We start from the raw sequence: 15,248 nt of genomic DNA on the forward strand, positions 1-15,248 counted from the left end.
TCATGTTCATGTTACCAAAAGTCAATACCAGCAATTAAGAGATATTTGATGAGGCCAGAGCTTCTGGAAGAGTGTTATGCCCATCTGCATGTTTTATCAATGCATGCCATTTGACTCTCCCGAAGGAATCATTCATCGACGAACTCATGTAAACCTATTCATAAACCTATTCCTAACTCTGCAAGACGAATTTTTTCTCTGTCGCTCTTGTAATGCGAAGAAAGGATCGGAGCGAGGTGTGAAAATTTATGAGGGTAGATAAGCATCCATTATTACCATAATTTACTTGGGGGCCGCAATTCTGTGAACGCCCGTTGCATTGTTAGCAAAGATTGTTCACAGTAGAATGTTAGGGGGGTCTACAAGATCAATTAGGGAAATCACCAAAAGCTTGGTAACAGCTCAAAAATCCCAAAGAAGGCGTGCCATTGTAAGTCAAAATGGGGTTCCAGTAAATATGTAGTAAAAAGCTATACGACAACCGAAGATGCATAAACCAAATGAGTCTAAGGAGGTGAAATCCACAAGTTCATTGCTTCAATGTACCATTCAAAAACATTAGAGGACAAACAAGTACACTTAATTGTCATTGGAAAACTATGTACACGAACAGAAAATGTCTCGACAATGAAAACCAGAGAGAGGGTGAAAATTGGGGCTAACCAACCAAATTTGTATCTAAAGTATGCTCCTTTACTTTTACGTAGAAGTCCTATTACTGATACCGAAGAACATGGTTCTGGAGCCCAAAATTTGTCCTCAAACTGCATTCAAACAGCATCAATAGCTCTTTTTCATTCGAATTTAGCAAATTAATCACCGAAATACCGTCCACTGGCAGTTCAGCATAGTTTCTTCCGGGTCAACCGAGATGTTCAAAAGACAGGCGAGGGTGATTCTTGGCCAGAAACTTGTGTCCGATGCATGTCATCCTTCTATTAATCTCATATCACTGTCCTTCCAACGAAGCACATCATTCATGTGCTCCAGCCGTGTTCACATCTAAACTGAAATGCCCTCCCAGGTTCTCTTCGGCATTGTTCCAAATCCTTTGGTTATTTCCTTCATTTCTTTGAGTTTCTTGACTTCCCGCTTTTTTTGGTTATTTCAGCTCAACACCATGTTCAGCAAGTCATCTGAGTCGGCAATTAATTTTCAACATGCCAGTTCGGAGATTGTTTGCTCAAGTTGTTGGTACAGAATGTGGAGGTGCCCATTAAGCTGTTCCTCTGCTACTCTGTATTCCAACTCCTGAGACTTTCTCTGACCGGAGAATTTGATCAATCTCATCATCAAGTTGTACTGATGGAGTCTGCAAATCAAAAGAGATGGACTCGTCCAGCAAGATATGTGTCCTGAAATCTAGAGCATCTCGATACGGGGCACCTTCTAGAGAAGGATCTCCATTGCTGGAGACAACTGTGTGTGACATACAATGCACCGGGTGAACATCACACTGTAAATTGCTCATATATGTAAATGTGTTCATAAATAACAAAACAAAGGTTTGCATATATGTTGACTCCATGTTTGCATTTGTGTCATTGCTGTGCATGCTTGCAAGATCATTAGAGGAGTTCAAGTTTCAGCAGTCAATGACTATCGGAACATAAAAGGATGAGAAAAGGTGCACATTTTTGTTGATATATATGTCCATAAACTACTTGCACAGAGAGAGAGAGAGCGCTGACGAAGTACCAGATTTGCTTTCATCTGTCGAGGCAGTCTCGAGATGAATCCCACATTTAAGCTGTTGCGGATATGAAACAGTCATAATGCAGATTGTGTATGTGATACTTGCTAAAAAATTTCAAGGAAATACTATTTACCTTGGTCAAAGCAGATTGAATACGGTTAAGCAGTATCTTAGCACTGGTATTCAGTGAACCTTGTAAGAGGCAGCTGCCAAGTTTCAATGCCTTCTCATGTTCCTCCTGAGAATCAATAGATTTACAAGCCTCAAAGAGCCTAGTAACATGAGAAACTAGTTCAGTTTTCGCATCACAACGACGACAATAGTACTGCGCATCCAGTCCAATGCTTCCACCAACAGTGCCAGCCATGTAAGCTTGGAGAGCACAGTTCAAGTGAGCAAGATGCCCGCATATATGACCATCGTTGGACGATGCTTCACATTTGATGTAATTATATCCTCCATTAACTGGCATGATGACCTTAAAACAGAGAATACAGCAACAATCTCGGCAAAACTCAGGTTCAATGCAGCAAAAATCACAAGGGATGGACGTTCTGGCGGCTTCCTCTGGTTGTTCAATTAAGCTACTGCACAACTTATTTCGAGCCTTACATCTTAGGGTGCCAGAGGGAGAATCTGATTGGGAATGGTCACCTATCTCTTCGTGATGTGCAGTAAAGAAAGGGCGCCTCTCCACGACCCCTATAATATAAGACCTTAAACAAGAAGCTTCAAGGAGTATCACATAATTACAACATTCCACACAAATTCATGGACACAGACTGCCAACAATGAGGCTCATACGTCCTAATTCATACGGTTCTAGACATGATCAATGAACCTTAATTATGTGCCGAGCATTACATATCATGTCAGACCAGCAAAAGAAAAAAAGTAAACCTAAAATGTACTTAAAAGTTAAAATAAAAACAATAAGTCTTGATCTTGTCATGAAGATTATTCGTTTCACTTGAGGAGCTACCATATTTTATTGAAGTTAACCGAGTATCACATGGACGCCCAAAAGGGCCCATGATCTCATCACACATGGCTACAAAAACAGAGGAACTACGAAAAATCAGCTTGTCTGAAGCAGCAACACATTGAATAACATGACAAAGAAGATCTATAACAACTTAGCATACAAAATCAAAAAGGAGTTGATAAAATGAAGCTGACCACTTGGCAACAGCAGGTTCTTCGAGGGGATTTTCCAGCTAAACGAGGCGAAGAATTCATCGACATCTGCATTGGGGAATGCAGTGCGGATGTACCGCTCTACCGAAAGCTTACTTGCAAAGGTATATCGAAATGATTGGTCCCGGCAGCGGAGTCTCTTAGGAAGGTAAAGGTACCTATCCTTATAGTCTCCAGTAACTGCCACTCTCTTCCCTACCCTCCACCTCCATTTATCACCGGGAAGAGGGAAATTCTCAGGGGCATATGGTAGACCTTCACCGGATGCATCACATGAAACTGGAAGATAAGAATTTTCCTTGGCTGTAGAGATGTTCCCATTGCTCTCATCAGTGATATCTATCTTGGAGCATTCCCGCAGCATCCGACAAGGCATGAAAACGGGCATATCTCCATTACTGTTGCTAGTGACACCAATCTCTGTAGATTCCTGGTTCTCACAAGTCACTGAAGCATGTACATTTCCATTGCTCTCTTCAGTCGTATCAGTGCCCATGTATTCTCCTCTCCAGCGAGGAGTCATCCAGCAGATTCAACTGCAAGAACCATCATTCAAAGTACATAAGCATCTGGCAGACCCAGTGCGGTAAGATCACCAAGAACAAACTCTAAAACAGTCCAAACAATGTTTAAACTTATTATTCAGAATAAAGTGAAAATAGTGCTCTAAAAAAACATGGCAAAATCTTTCATAATTGCCTCCCAAACTTTGGATCCATGTTGGCTCTAACAAACTTAAACAGAGAATCTAATATGCATATACCCCAAAGACATTTCCTAAGCGACATGTTGCACCGCATGTGTAAATAACAATGTTGAAAGATCACAACTATTTAAATGAGCGGGCATTGAATCACCCAAGCTCATAGTCAAGACTTCTAAACTTCAGGTATAAAACCAAAAACGTACAGTTATACAACAATATCTCAGGAAAGAGCTGCTGAAACACCATTTCCAATATTGCACTATTGGCCAAAAACTAACTGACCAGACAAGCCATCAACAAGCACTTTACTTGGGACACCAAGGATAGTCGAACAGGGAAACTACTGCTCCGAAAGAGCAAATTCTAATAGATTCCAACCGCCATAAAGCAAGCAAAGCAGCAATTTCTGCTGCAATTTCTATGGTGGCCCAAATGGATGAGACAACCGCGAGAAAAAATTTCATAAAAGGCACCCGAATGGATAGTCCTACCGACCCAGGAGAGCCTCCGTAACACACTAAATCCAGTCTACTATTGAGTCCCACACAGCATTCTCCAATCCATACCAATGACTTAGTAACAGATCAGGAAAATATACTCAGTAAACGACTTGCCGAAAAAAAAAGACTTTTTGTTGAGAAATTCTTGATCAAATCTTCCTACTTTTCCCCGATAATATCCGGTGTTAATGAAGAAACCAGCTTCTTCTGTTTCGTCTCTTGACTCGAATGCATGAACTACTTACACTCGCGTCCTGATAAAGGAAAAAACCAACCACAGTGCAGGGAAAAACGAAAACAAAACGAATGGAAAGAGTGGGTCGCAGAGCTTCACCTGAACAGCAAGAACTGAAAACCCACGCCGCCTCGGCAATCAAAACATACCCATCAAATTTGAGCTCTGCTAACCGCAGATGCGAGGAGAGAGCTCGGCTTCAAGCTGGCATTTGAAGTCGCTCTCGGCGAAGCAGAGACGCAGAGGGTCTTTACCCTAGTCTTCTCTTCTTGACATGCCTCACTTGCCGCGAAAACACAAAGGGACGATGAAAAAGCGACAGCTTTTCTCGGTAAAAGCGAAAGCAACCATAAAATACGAGTTTTCCAGAGCCGGACTTTCGGGCGCTTGGTGAAGTGATGAGCAGGACAGTTGGTGGATCGAGGAGATGAAACTTGCGGAGTCCCCCAACTGGCAAGTGGCTTGGGCGGGCTCGGTTAGACATCGGGCTGAAGAATCGCTCATCTACAGTTTGAGAAATGTCCCATTATCTATTTGACAAAATAGGCTAAGGGGTGCATGAAAACGTTTCAAAAATAGAATTTCTGTTTCAATTTATTTCTAAAATAGATTTAGAACATAAACTCGTTTGGTAACGCAATTTTATTTTTCTATTTCTGAAATAAAAAGTTGTTCCAAAAATAGATTTGACGGAAAAATGGAAAACAAGAATTTTCTACTTTTCTGAGAAATAGAAATCTCACTTTTTCTTAAATACCCGTTGTCATTGACCACCACCCGATGCGGCCTCCGCCGATTGCCGACGGCCAACGCATATTTTAGAAGTAAAAATTTTCAACTGTTGTCAAATAAATTTATATTCTATGATCAGAAATTTTACGTCGTTATCAAATGCATATTTTTGCTCAAAAACTCATCTAGAAACAAAAATAGGAAAAATATTTATAGCCGTAAATCTATTTCTAAAACAGAATGGTTATCATTCACCCCCCTAAGCGTCAATCACCAGCTGCCACTCTTTTTATTTAAAAAAGGGTTCGAATCTCAACCTTTGAAAAATGGGAATGGGGATGCTTGAGAAGGGAGTAAGGTTTCGCAACCCGCAAACGGCACATAGTGCGACTAAGCCTTAGCAGATCATGGAGAGAAGTATTTAGTCGGGTTGGACCATGAAAACAACTGTTTGCTCAAGCCCGCTCAATTTGTGCTATGCCCAACCAATCTTCCTTTTAAGATTTTCTTAAGATTATTGGGATTTGGGTAAAATTCACTTAGATTCCCTTTTAACTCTTGCCAAATGTGCAACAGTCTTTTCAAATGTGATATAGATTCTCAGCTTATCTTTGTGTGCAATTTAGTTCATAACTTACTTGATCCGTGTTATCTTAATTCTTTTGTTAATACCTTGTTCATTTGTTGGTACGACAAGGGGAAAAATTACCAAAAAAGTTCTAAATCTATTGCAATTATACTAATTCAGTCCTAAACCTTTTTGGACCTAAAAAAAATAAAAGAGACATAAAAATTATCAAAAAATAATAATAATATTTTTTTTGTAAAATATTAAAATATTATTAAAAATTTGCCACCGGCGACCCCACATCGGCTTTGGCCAATGAAATGGACTAAATTGGTACAATAGTAAAAGGTTAATGACTTAATTGGCAAAAAAAAAGGTTCATGACTAAATTGACAAATTGCAATAAATTTAGGACTTTTTCCGTAATTCTCCCCCGCTTTTAAAACTAGTTGTCCTCGTCTAGATCGGGGGGAGCTAGCAAGCCTTGTGCAAATACGGGTGGTGAGGGTCAATTGGCCATTGCCACTAATAGGGGAGAGCCAACGACCTGCATCATTTGGGGTCACCCCCCCTCTCTCTCTCTTCTCTCTCTGCCTTTGCTTCTAATTTAGCCCTAGTCGACGGCGTCATATTGGAAATTGTCAATGCTCGAGAAGAAAGAGAGAGGGAGAGATTGGTCGCAACGTGTTCTGGATTTCATTTAGGCATAAGAGGAAACTAGAGGCTTTCACTAACAATATCTCGACTTCACAAACATGTACATCTGGATGGACCTACCAACATTTATCTCATCTTATCCTTAGGACTCAATGTTTTCATTTACTTGCTCCAATCTTTCTTATTCTCCCTCCCACTCTTATCCATCGCTAGCAACTTCATCGCTTCCTAATGCATTATAACTTTCACCGCCCTATACACTGGCCAATAGACTCTTACCATCGCTGCAGCTGCCTGAAAGAGAGCGTTTTTACCTAGAAAGGAACGATTCCCTTGTTTCTAAGAAACCCAACATAGACTTCTGGCGAAGTAAAAAATGCCTGTTGTCTCTTTTGAAGTCCCTTGAGAAGAAAGGAACCTTTCAAATCAAATAAGTATTTTAAGGTCTGTTGGTTTTGCAGAAAAAAAAAAAAGACAATAATTTGAAAGACATTCTCACAAAAAAATGATTGGTTATTTAAAAAAAAAAAAATGGTCAGCGAAAGAACGTCACATAAATGACGCCGAATTGAAGATGCACGAGGTGGGAGACAATTTTGTTCGTGGAAACAGCAGAAGGTGTGAAGGCGGCATACCTCCTTGGATTGCGAGCCAAAGAAGGCAAGCATTACGGGCACGTGGGGAGAATAACGTTCCAAAAGCGGCATTACTCTTTACCATAGAGAACTATCAGTATGTGGTCGGACCACGACATAGCATGACCGGAATCGATGAGAAATGGCCGAACGCCGGCAGTGCTAAATGTTTGTGCAATTGATTCCCAAAGGCAGAGGAATGGAATTGAAGGAAAATCAGAGAGGACACTACAGTTTTGGGGGAAGAACAGCGATGGAATCTGAAGAAGAGTCGATCGAAGAAAGAGATGTCCTGTTCCCGAAATGAAGTGAATGGCGTGTGGTTAACAAGGAAAAATGTTGGAACATCAAGACGATTCGTGCGAAGGAAAAGATTTCTGTTTCACAAGATGCGACGAAAATGTTATCTACATGGCTGCAACATGCTTAGCGACAGCCGTTAAGAGGACATATTTTGCTAATACAATATTTACATCCCAATCTCATTCAGGGAATTATTTGTTTCCATGCGTAGAAAGAATGTGTACAGGGGAGGAAGAATGCATACAGGAAAAAAAAAGAGTTGGAACCAGGCAAAGACCCAGCAGAGTAACCAGATTCATCACGAGTTTCCAAGTCCAAGACCCTAGCTCCTGAACTGAAAGCATTCCTCTAGCACACTGCTCTGAGCCTCCAGGACAAAATTTGCCCCAACCTCAAAATTGTTCTGCCTCATTCTGCTCATCCAGCACCAGGCCTTTCTTATTTTCTCTTCCCTGTTTTGCACGGTCGCACTTATCGCCTAAAATGATCCTTCGCCACTTTCTTGCTTTGGTAGCTTTACAAGGCAATGTCCATACCAGAAAGAAGGAAAATGCAGGTCACTATGTCTATCTTGGATCACCAACTCCCCCAGCGACAGGTATCATGGGCTTTGGTCATCCACGTCTAGACCGAAATGCTCTCTCAGGGTACTTCTTGATGTTTTACCAAACCCTTTTGCTACTTCTTTCATCTTCTGGAGTCTATGGACTTCCTGCCTGATTTGATTATTCCTATTCAACACAAGATTCAGCAAGTTGTCAAAGTCATCCGATATTTCTTGGCACGCCAATTCGGAGCTCTCCTGCTCCAGTTGCTGGTACAGATTGTGAAGATAACGCTTCTGAGCATGAAGCTGTTCTTCTGCGATTCTATATTCGAGTTCTTGCGACTTTCTCAGTGACTGGAGGACCTGATCAATCTCTTCGTCAAGTCTCGCAGATTGAGTCCGATGATGAAAAATAATGGACTCGTCCCTGCCTTCTAGAGAAGGATTTCCATTATCAGTCACAGCTGCGCATGACGTCCAACACCCGGTCAACATCAAACTGTAAATAACTTATCCATGTAAATGTGCATGAAAGTGACAACAAGAATAACAAGTGTGTTAATTCCTATCAAGATGCATACATGAGGAGACCAGTTGTTTCCTAGCGTAGCTATTTAAGGGAGTTACACACTTCATTCCTTAATCACTATATAGCCACAAAAAAATGAATGAAACAGGCAGACTATTCCAGTACGTGGAAATCCAAGAACCAAAGCATGTAGTAAAGTTCTCAAAACAGAGAGCGAGGGAACAACCTGAACTAACGTCTGCTGTTGAAATATCCTCACGAGCAGCGAATTTTAGCTGATGTAAATATCAAATGGTCATACTGCAAGTTTTGAAGGTGAGAGACACAAGTACCACGGCAAAAACAACGAGAAATCAGCGATACCTTGGTCAAAGCAGACTCAATTAGTTCGAGCACAGTCTTGGCACTTGTTTTCTGAGAACCGCGTAAGAGGCAGAAAGCAAGTTTCAAAATCTTCTCACGTTCATGGGGAGAATCAATAGATTTAGAAGCTTCCAACAGCCTGGTAACATGGGGGACTAGCCCAGTTTTCACATCACAACGTCGGCAATAATACTCGGCGTCCAACCCAATTACCCCTCCTACTGTTCCAGCCATGTAAGCTTGGAGAGCACAGTCCAGGTGAGCAATATGCCCACAGATATGATTTGCATCAATCATTGCTTCGCATCTGATGTAATCACACAATCCACTAGCTGAACTTATGGTCTTCCAACATAGGATGCAACAACAATCTCGGCAAAACCGGCTTTCACTGCAGCAATGATCACAAGGCCAAGATGGGCTGGCTAGTTTCTCTGATTGCTCAAGTAAGCTACTGCACATCCTATTTTGTGCCTTGCACCTCAAAATGCCAAGATCAGAATCCGACTCAGAATGCTCCACAATCTCTTCATTATGTGCAGGAAAGAATGGACGCCTTATGGCAATGCCTGGGAAATGAAGTACCATAAAGCATGAAGAACTTGCAAGATTAAAAAAATATATATATACAGAAAGTTGAAAGAGTCCACGTTATCCTACTCATAGATTTACTTATAGGCACCATTTAACACAAAGCGAACTAAAAAAAATCTGTCATCTACAGTTATTTAACAGTGATGGAACTCCATTGATGTTGAGCAAAAGGAGCATCAACCATCAAATGAGAGCAGTGTGGGATGAGCTGTAAATGAGTCACCAGTCTGAACTTCCAACCTCAAAAAGAGAGGAAACCCAAAAAAGGATCTAAGTCATTACAAGTAAACAGCACTTTGTGGAGAGAAATGAAGAGTGAGCAAGCCAGTGGAGGAACAAAATGAAATTCACAACTTGGGGACTCAACAAAACAAAGTTACCGGACAAACAATACTGAATGCACGTGAGAGAGAACAATTTGACTAAGAAGAGTTACTAGGTGATGTAAAATATTCTGCGAAGAATTAAGTAACACCAAAAGCTCTCTCATGTTAAATGAATGAAACATTACTATGGACGTTATTATGATTTTATGGTGAATAGTCCAACACAACATGATTCCTGAATATGGTATGCAAAAGTACTTAAGCTGCTCTATAAAACACTCAAGGAACAACTCTTGTATACAAAACATGGGGGATAAGTTGTTAACTGGTTACCGTGTGCCAACGGCAGTTTGGCCGAGGGAATTTTCCAGATGAAGGATGCGAAAAAGGCATCAATATCTGCATCGGGGAATTTGGTTCGGATGTACCGTTCAACCGAAAGCTTACTCGCAAAGCAGGACTTCTTGCTCGTCAACTTCTCAGAAGCACGGAGTCGCTCCGGAAGATAAAGGTACCTATCCTGATAATGGCCAGTAATGGCCACTCTCTTCCCCACTTTCCACCCCCATTTATCACCAGGAAGAGGAAAATTCTCGGGAGCATAAGGCAGACCTTCACCAGACAAATCGCATGAAACTGGCCGGAGATCACCATTTTCCTTTATCTCAGAACTCTTTCCATTACTCTCATCAAGGACAGTGATCTCTGTTGATTCCCGCATTTCCTGACAATTTATTGGACCATGGATGTTTCCATCAGTCTCATTGGCGTTATCAATCTCCGAGGATTCTTGCTTCATCTGAAAAGTCGAAAAACAGGTCAACTATAAGAAGCAACTCTGAAGAGCACAAGCACTACGGATATCAAATGTACAAACTAACTCTTTAGGATCCCAAACATCACATGCTTCTCCTAAGTAATGTCCTAAACAAGTCAACATACGCATCTTAAGTATCAAAAAGCTTTCACGAAGCACATCCCGTACCCACTACACTTTATCGAATAAACAGCATATCTAAAAAGGAGTCCCAATGACCGACAGATTCAAGAAGATAGTCTATGTCTGCACAAATGACAACAAAGATCCAGTTTATACCTCCAGACTGGAGTTTCAGGTACCAAGTAACACCTAGTTAGGGACATACTCCAACGAAAGGTCTGCTCATTGCCAGAATCGCGTTCTTGAGTAAGACTTACCCACACGACATTCCGAACCGGGCTAATCCGGCAGGCCAACAACAGAGGAGCCGGGGAAGGTGCATCTTTCTAGAAGCAAATTGATGCAGATTCCACTCCAACAGTCAATGAGAACCCAAGAGCATTTGACACTATCCTAAGGTGGGCTTGCCACGAGTATCAAATCGGTTACATTCCGGAGCAACATCAATATCACATCAAATCTGAAGAAAGAGAGTGTCGAATTGGATTTTCTTCTATCACCCACATGCATGCAGTCATCGGATTGAGACACGTAATCAAACCCAAAGCTCAAATTTGAAACAACAGGCCAATCGGTCTTCGAAAGTCCATCCCTTTCTTTCGAATTTCCTTACACGAGTGCAGAGCATAGCCCGACACCAACAACCAACAAGATGACACAGAGCTTGATACCTGTAACGAATCGATCTCTTCAGAACTCGAACCAGAACGACAAAAAATCAAAGTCCCGCCAAATCACGAAGTCTAAATCAGCTGATACGAGCTCCAGAATTCCTTCATGCCAAGGCTCAATCTCACGGGATCAAAGAAGCGAAGAGTTGAGGTCTTAGCTAAACCCTAATTTGGTCTCGGGGTGCGGGGGCAGCAGTACGGAATCTACAGATGCCGAGATCTCCGCATGCTGTCCCCAACATCCAAGCTTAATCTGGGATTAGTGGAACTAATGAGTTCACGCGCGGCGACGGCGCGTGGTGGTGATGGCTTCGGAACCCAAATGGCACAGGCACTTTCTCGTCCTTGCTTTTCTGTTCATTTTCAATAATAATAATAATAATAATAAACAGAACTCTCTGGATAATCATGTTTTAGAGTGCCGACATTAGGGTTAACCATACTAAGCAATTATAAATGATATGAAGTTTACTATTAACAGTGCATGTCGGTGGTTAGAAAGGCATTGTTTCTCGGACGTGATCGATGAACTTGTAATTTATTATAGATTGAAATTACATAATTTTTCTAATCAAATCTCTCCATCTTGAATTTCAAAATTTTTTAATCATTGTGCGATTGACACTCATCATTGATATGATGTTGTAATAATCAATTTAATTATTAAATAAAAACTATTGAGAAGTTCCTCGATTACGGAACCACTTGATTGGTAAAATTTAATTCCTTTTAATGGCGCTTATAATTTTCTGTATCATACTTCAAGCTTATATGATTCAGCATGGCATTGATTTATCGGAATCGAAGTGGGAGATGATGATAGTAAGATTCTCCAAGCTAGTTTTCAGACCATCCGGGGTACTTTTTCCTACTTATGTATGAACAATATGTTGCTCTTGATTTCTATTTGATCTTTAACGCTTGAATTGGTGTTCACATTCAAGCTTAACTTGAGCTCAAAATGAAATTCAATTTAGATGACCAAGTCATTGCAATTGGACATTAAGAAAATCAAACACTTCAAGCACGCAGATTGACCTGTCAAGAGCATACTAAAAAAGGTTAAAAGATCTCAAAGAAAAACAAGAGTGTGACCATAACAACCTTTGAGGACAAAAAAAATCATCTCGAGAAAGTCCACCTAATACAATAAATCCTAGGTAAGGTCATAATTTCGACAAAAAGTAAAATGCAACCTAAAGTTTGAACAAGTGATCCAAACATAGAATTACGAAAAAGGAGCATGTGAAAGGTCTACCACTCGTACTGAAGTGACCGCACCATTTGTCTCATTTAATTTCTCCCTAAAAGCAGATAATCATAAAAAGGAAAGATCTCTCAAAGCGAAAGTCATTGTTGAAATTGTGCCGTAATTTTCGAACAAATAACAGCACCTTTATGCTAGCATTGCGTTATAATTATTTGTAGTTTGACGGTTTCAAGAATCGAACATCCATTACAGGAACACTCTTAGAATGCAGACATAATCTTACCCATGAAAAATTCGAAAATAACACGACCCGATATCTAAATGCATTTCTAACTAGAAAAAAGAAAAGGAAAAAAAAAAAAAAAACCTCTATCATCACCTTTCGCCATATTTACCATATTTTGCTAACGAAGCGAAATTGCAGAAATGATCGACATGAACCCAATAACATGACATGAGTCGACAATCCTAAACTTGAGAAGACCCAGCTTGGTATCTTATTGCATAAGCATAATCATCTTTCATCAAGTCTATATGACAATCCCATGACCATAAAGTTTCCAGAGGGCTAGACAACCAATTAAAAGTTGTACAGAAGAGACCGCAAATCACTGAATTGACATGGACATGCAACAGATTTCAAGGTCTCCTTGGAGGAACTCTCGGGGAGAAAACTGAAGTAGGAAGCTTCGGCAAGCGTTAGGATTAAACTCTTGTGCCCTTGGAGGAGTTTTTTCTCTCTGGAACAATCTGTACAAAGACTACGGATCATCGTCGACATGATCCAGGTGATGTGTGAGGCACGCTGGCTATGGTCCCCTATTGTTAGGATGGATTATTTGAAAGAATAGCCTCTGAGAGGTGCATGCCGGGCGAGAATGCCAGCAATACGGTTGCTCGAAATTTTCCTCTCGAGCAACCATTGTGGGATTTCAGCACTGGCAGCTTCAGTCTCTAGCACTGCAGCGGAAATCGCGTCCCCCAGGATCTTCAGCTTGGGGGTCAGCAGATTCTTTTCCATCCTGTTTGACTTGACATCGCTTGGTGAGTTCCGCCAGTCTGGATTGAAGCTTAGAGGTTTGCTCAATCGATTGGTTGCACCTCCAAGGATCCAGAATCGATCCCTGACCACAGCTTGATTCCACTGTTCTTCAGTTCGGCGAGCTTTTTCCTGGAAGAAAATACCTCATCCTTCTTTTCGTCAAGACATTTAGAAATTTTCTCCACTTGTTCAACAGTTTCCATGCTCTGTAAGGAAAACACTACCCACTATAGGAATTTCCTCAACCGAATTTAACTTCACCGGCTGATGAACACTCGGCATCAGGTCCTCCACTAGCCCGATCGCTAAAGACTTGAGTTCCACTAGGTTCTCCTGGGAGATCAAACAGGGAAAATTCAAGGGGAGGAGGGACGAGAGCGTCCTGCGACAATTAGACATTTCATTGACAACATTAGAGCCGACATCGGGTGGAGCTAAGATCTCGGCTTCATGTAGGGGTTGAGAAGAACATCCTCCAGAGATTTGACATAGTCACCAAATTCGTCTGCAAGCAATTCGGCATGAGATCCACAAACTTCTCCAAGCTTGGGAGTCACACTAACTGTGGAGTTGAGGGAGATAGGAATTAAACTTTAGCAAGAGAAGCATCCTACCAATTATTCTTGGAGTTAGAGTCGCATGTCGAGCCTCCAGAAGCGTCCCTTGCAATATCGTCCATTAGGGAATTTTCGATCACATAATCTTCATCATTGGTGTTCGAAGGAGCTAACATTTCGTATGACCGTTGAGTTTCACGACGGCAAAAGGTGATCATACAAAAGGGTATCGTGAGAGCCGCTAGAAAATTTTACAACGGCAAAAGGTAATCAGAACACAACAAGGAAAGGACGGTAAAATTCGGAAAAGTTGATCAGGGAAAACATTGAAGCCAGAACTACGAATCGCGAGATTGGTCTGCCGCTTCACTAGAAAATTTGCCTACACCGCAACAAACGGGTCAGGGCGTCCAGGCTTTGTGCCCCGAATCGGCCTTTCGATGCTTAAGTTAGCACCGAAAACGAGGGAGTACAAACTTAAGGGTAAGTAAAGATGATCATCAAGGAAAAAAGTGATAAAAAAGATGATCATCAAGGAGCAGCCGAGAGTTTCCTGGCCATGGGGAGATGCGAAATGGCCATCGGCAGCCCCCCGCATCGTATTCATCGCAGTTGGTTTTGCCATTTTGGGGCTCTACGGACAGGGCAATGCTTTACTGCTCCGTCGTGACCCTCTTCTGCTGCAGAAGCAGCTTTGAAGCTCAAGCTTTGACCATGGCTCTCCGCTACTCTCCGGTTGCTCTTGCGGTTTCAGCTTTGAACGCACAAACGTTACTGCGCGAGCTCCCCGATTCACCTAAATCAAACATAAGAAAGAATCTTAATTAGTAAAGTTCACAATGAACATGCAACTTATATAGGATGAAGAATGTGATATAATGCGGAATATGAGAATATGAATGTAGGAATCACTTTCAAAAAGATAATTCAAGTACGTCTGTTTCGCAAAAAATGAATGATTTGAAAAATAATTTTCTGAAAATGATGGCATGCATCACTTACAAAAATAAACAAACAACTTTTTTTTTTAATTTGTTCATCAAAATATTTAGACATAGATTGTTGTCCATAATGAAAACTCTTTCATTGGTTAATCATTTCAAACGATGGAAGCGATTACTTTTACGAAAATTTTTCCAGATCATTCGTTTTCCGTGAAATAAATAGAGTCTAAGTATAAATATTTTTTTATTTTCAAAACGGGATGAAATTTTCCACGAAGTGACTGGTTTTGATGGAT

The 15,248-nt window shown here is 41.1% G+C and overlaps 2 protein-coding genes across 8 annotated transcripts; both read right to left on the reverse strand.

The window, feature by feature from the left end:
- Positions 1–902: 902 nt before the first annotated feature.
- On the reverse strand, positions 903–4,742 carry LOC115750273. Of its 4 annotated transcripts, none has more exons than XM_048276072.1 (5): positions 4,484–4,742; positions 2,876–3,420; positions 1,830–2,398; positions 1,699–1,750; positions 903–1,419 (listed from the first exon to the last, which is right to left on the reverse strand). In XM_048276072.1, exons 2-5 carry the CDS (start codon positions 3,414–3,416, stop codon positions 1,217–1,219), a joined length of 1,365 nt encoding a protein of 454 aa, XP_048132029.1. In that variant the 5' UTR covers positions 3,417–3,420; positions 4,484–4,742; the 3' UTR covers positions 903–1,216. The 4 variants fall into 4 exon arrangements, with proteins under 4 accessions (XP_048132029.1, XP_048132023.1, XP_030543373.1 ...); XM_048276066.1 differs by having other exon boundaries at positions 2,876–3,429; XM_030687513.2 differs by having other exon boundaries at positions 2,876–3,429; positions 4,434–4,742.
- A 2,536-nt stretch (positions 4,743–7,278) lies between these two features.
- LOC115750272 (protein OBERON 1) lies at positions 7,279–11,301 on the reverse strand. 4 transcript variants are annotated; one of them, XM_048276053.1, is made up of 6 exons: positions 11,200–11,299; positions 10,685–10,921; positions 9,922–10,387; positions 8,669–9,237; positions 8,532–8,580; positions 7,279–8,240 (listed from the first exon to the last, which is right to left on the reverse strand). In XM_048276053.1, the coding sequence occupies exons 3-6, from the start codon at positions 10,385–10,387 to the stop codon at positions 7,831–7,833; spliced, it is 1,494 nt and encodes a 497-aa protein (XP_048132010.1). In that variant the 5' UTR covers positions 10,685–10,921; positions 11,200–11,299; the 3' UTR covers positions 7,279–7,830. The 4 variants fall into 4 exon arrangements, with proteins under 4 accessions (XP_048132010.1, XP_048132018.1, XP_048132013.1 ...); XM_048276061.1 differs by lacking the exon at positions 11,200–11,299 and having other exon boundaries at positions 7,279–8,207; positions 10,685–11,174; XM_048276056.1 differs by lacking the exon at positions 11,200–11,299 and having other exon boundaries at positions 7,279–8,210; positions 10,685–11,174.
- Positions 11,302–15,248: the final 3,947 nt, after the last annotated feature.

Source organism: Rhodamnia argentea, chromosome 1 (assembly GCF_020921035.1).
Source record: "Rhodamnia argentea isolate NSW1041297 chromosome 1, ASM2092103v1, whole genome shotgun sequence".
Taxonomy (NCBI): domain Eukaryota; kingdom Viridiplantae; phylum Streptophyta; class Magnoliopsida; order Myrtales; family Myrtaceae; genus Rhodamnia; species Rhodamnia argentea.

What these genes read in the sequence shown, in the direction of transcription:
- LOC115750273 (XM_048276072.1), bottom strand. Translation starts at nt 3,416, where the DNA reads ATGACTCCTCGCTGGAGAGGAGAATACATGGGCACTGATACGACTGAA. An exon ending in GAACCTGCTGTTGCCAAGTG is followed by an intron (nt 2,399 to 2,875) that starts GTCAGCTTCATT and finishes CTTATATTATAG; the next exon opens with GGGTCGTGGAGAGGCGCCCT. An exon ending in TTCAATCTGCTTTGACCAAG is followed by an intron (nt 1,751 to 1,829) that starts GTAAATAGTATT and finishes TATCCGCAACAG; the next exon opens with CTTAAATGTGGGATTCATCT.
- LOC115750272 (XM_048276053.1), bottom strand. Translation starts at nt 10,387, where the DNA reads ATGAAGCAAGAATCCTCGGAGATTGATAACGCCAATGAGACTGATGGA. An exon ending in CAAACTGCCGTTGGCACACG is followed by an intron (nt 9,238 to 9,921) that starts GTAACCAGTTAA and finishes TTCATTTCCCAG; the next exon opens with GCATTGCCATAAGGCGTCCA. An exon ending in TTGAGTCTGCTTTGACCAAG is followed by an intron (nt 8,581 to 8,668) that starts GTATCGCTGATT and finishes TATTTACATCAG; the next exon opens with CTAAAATTCGCTGCTCGTGA.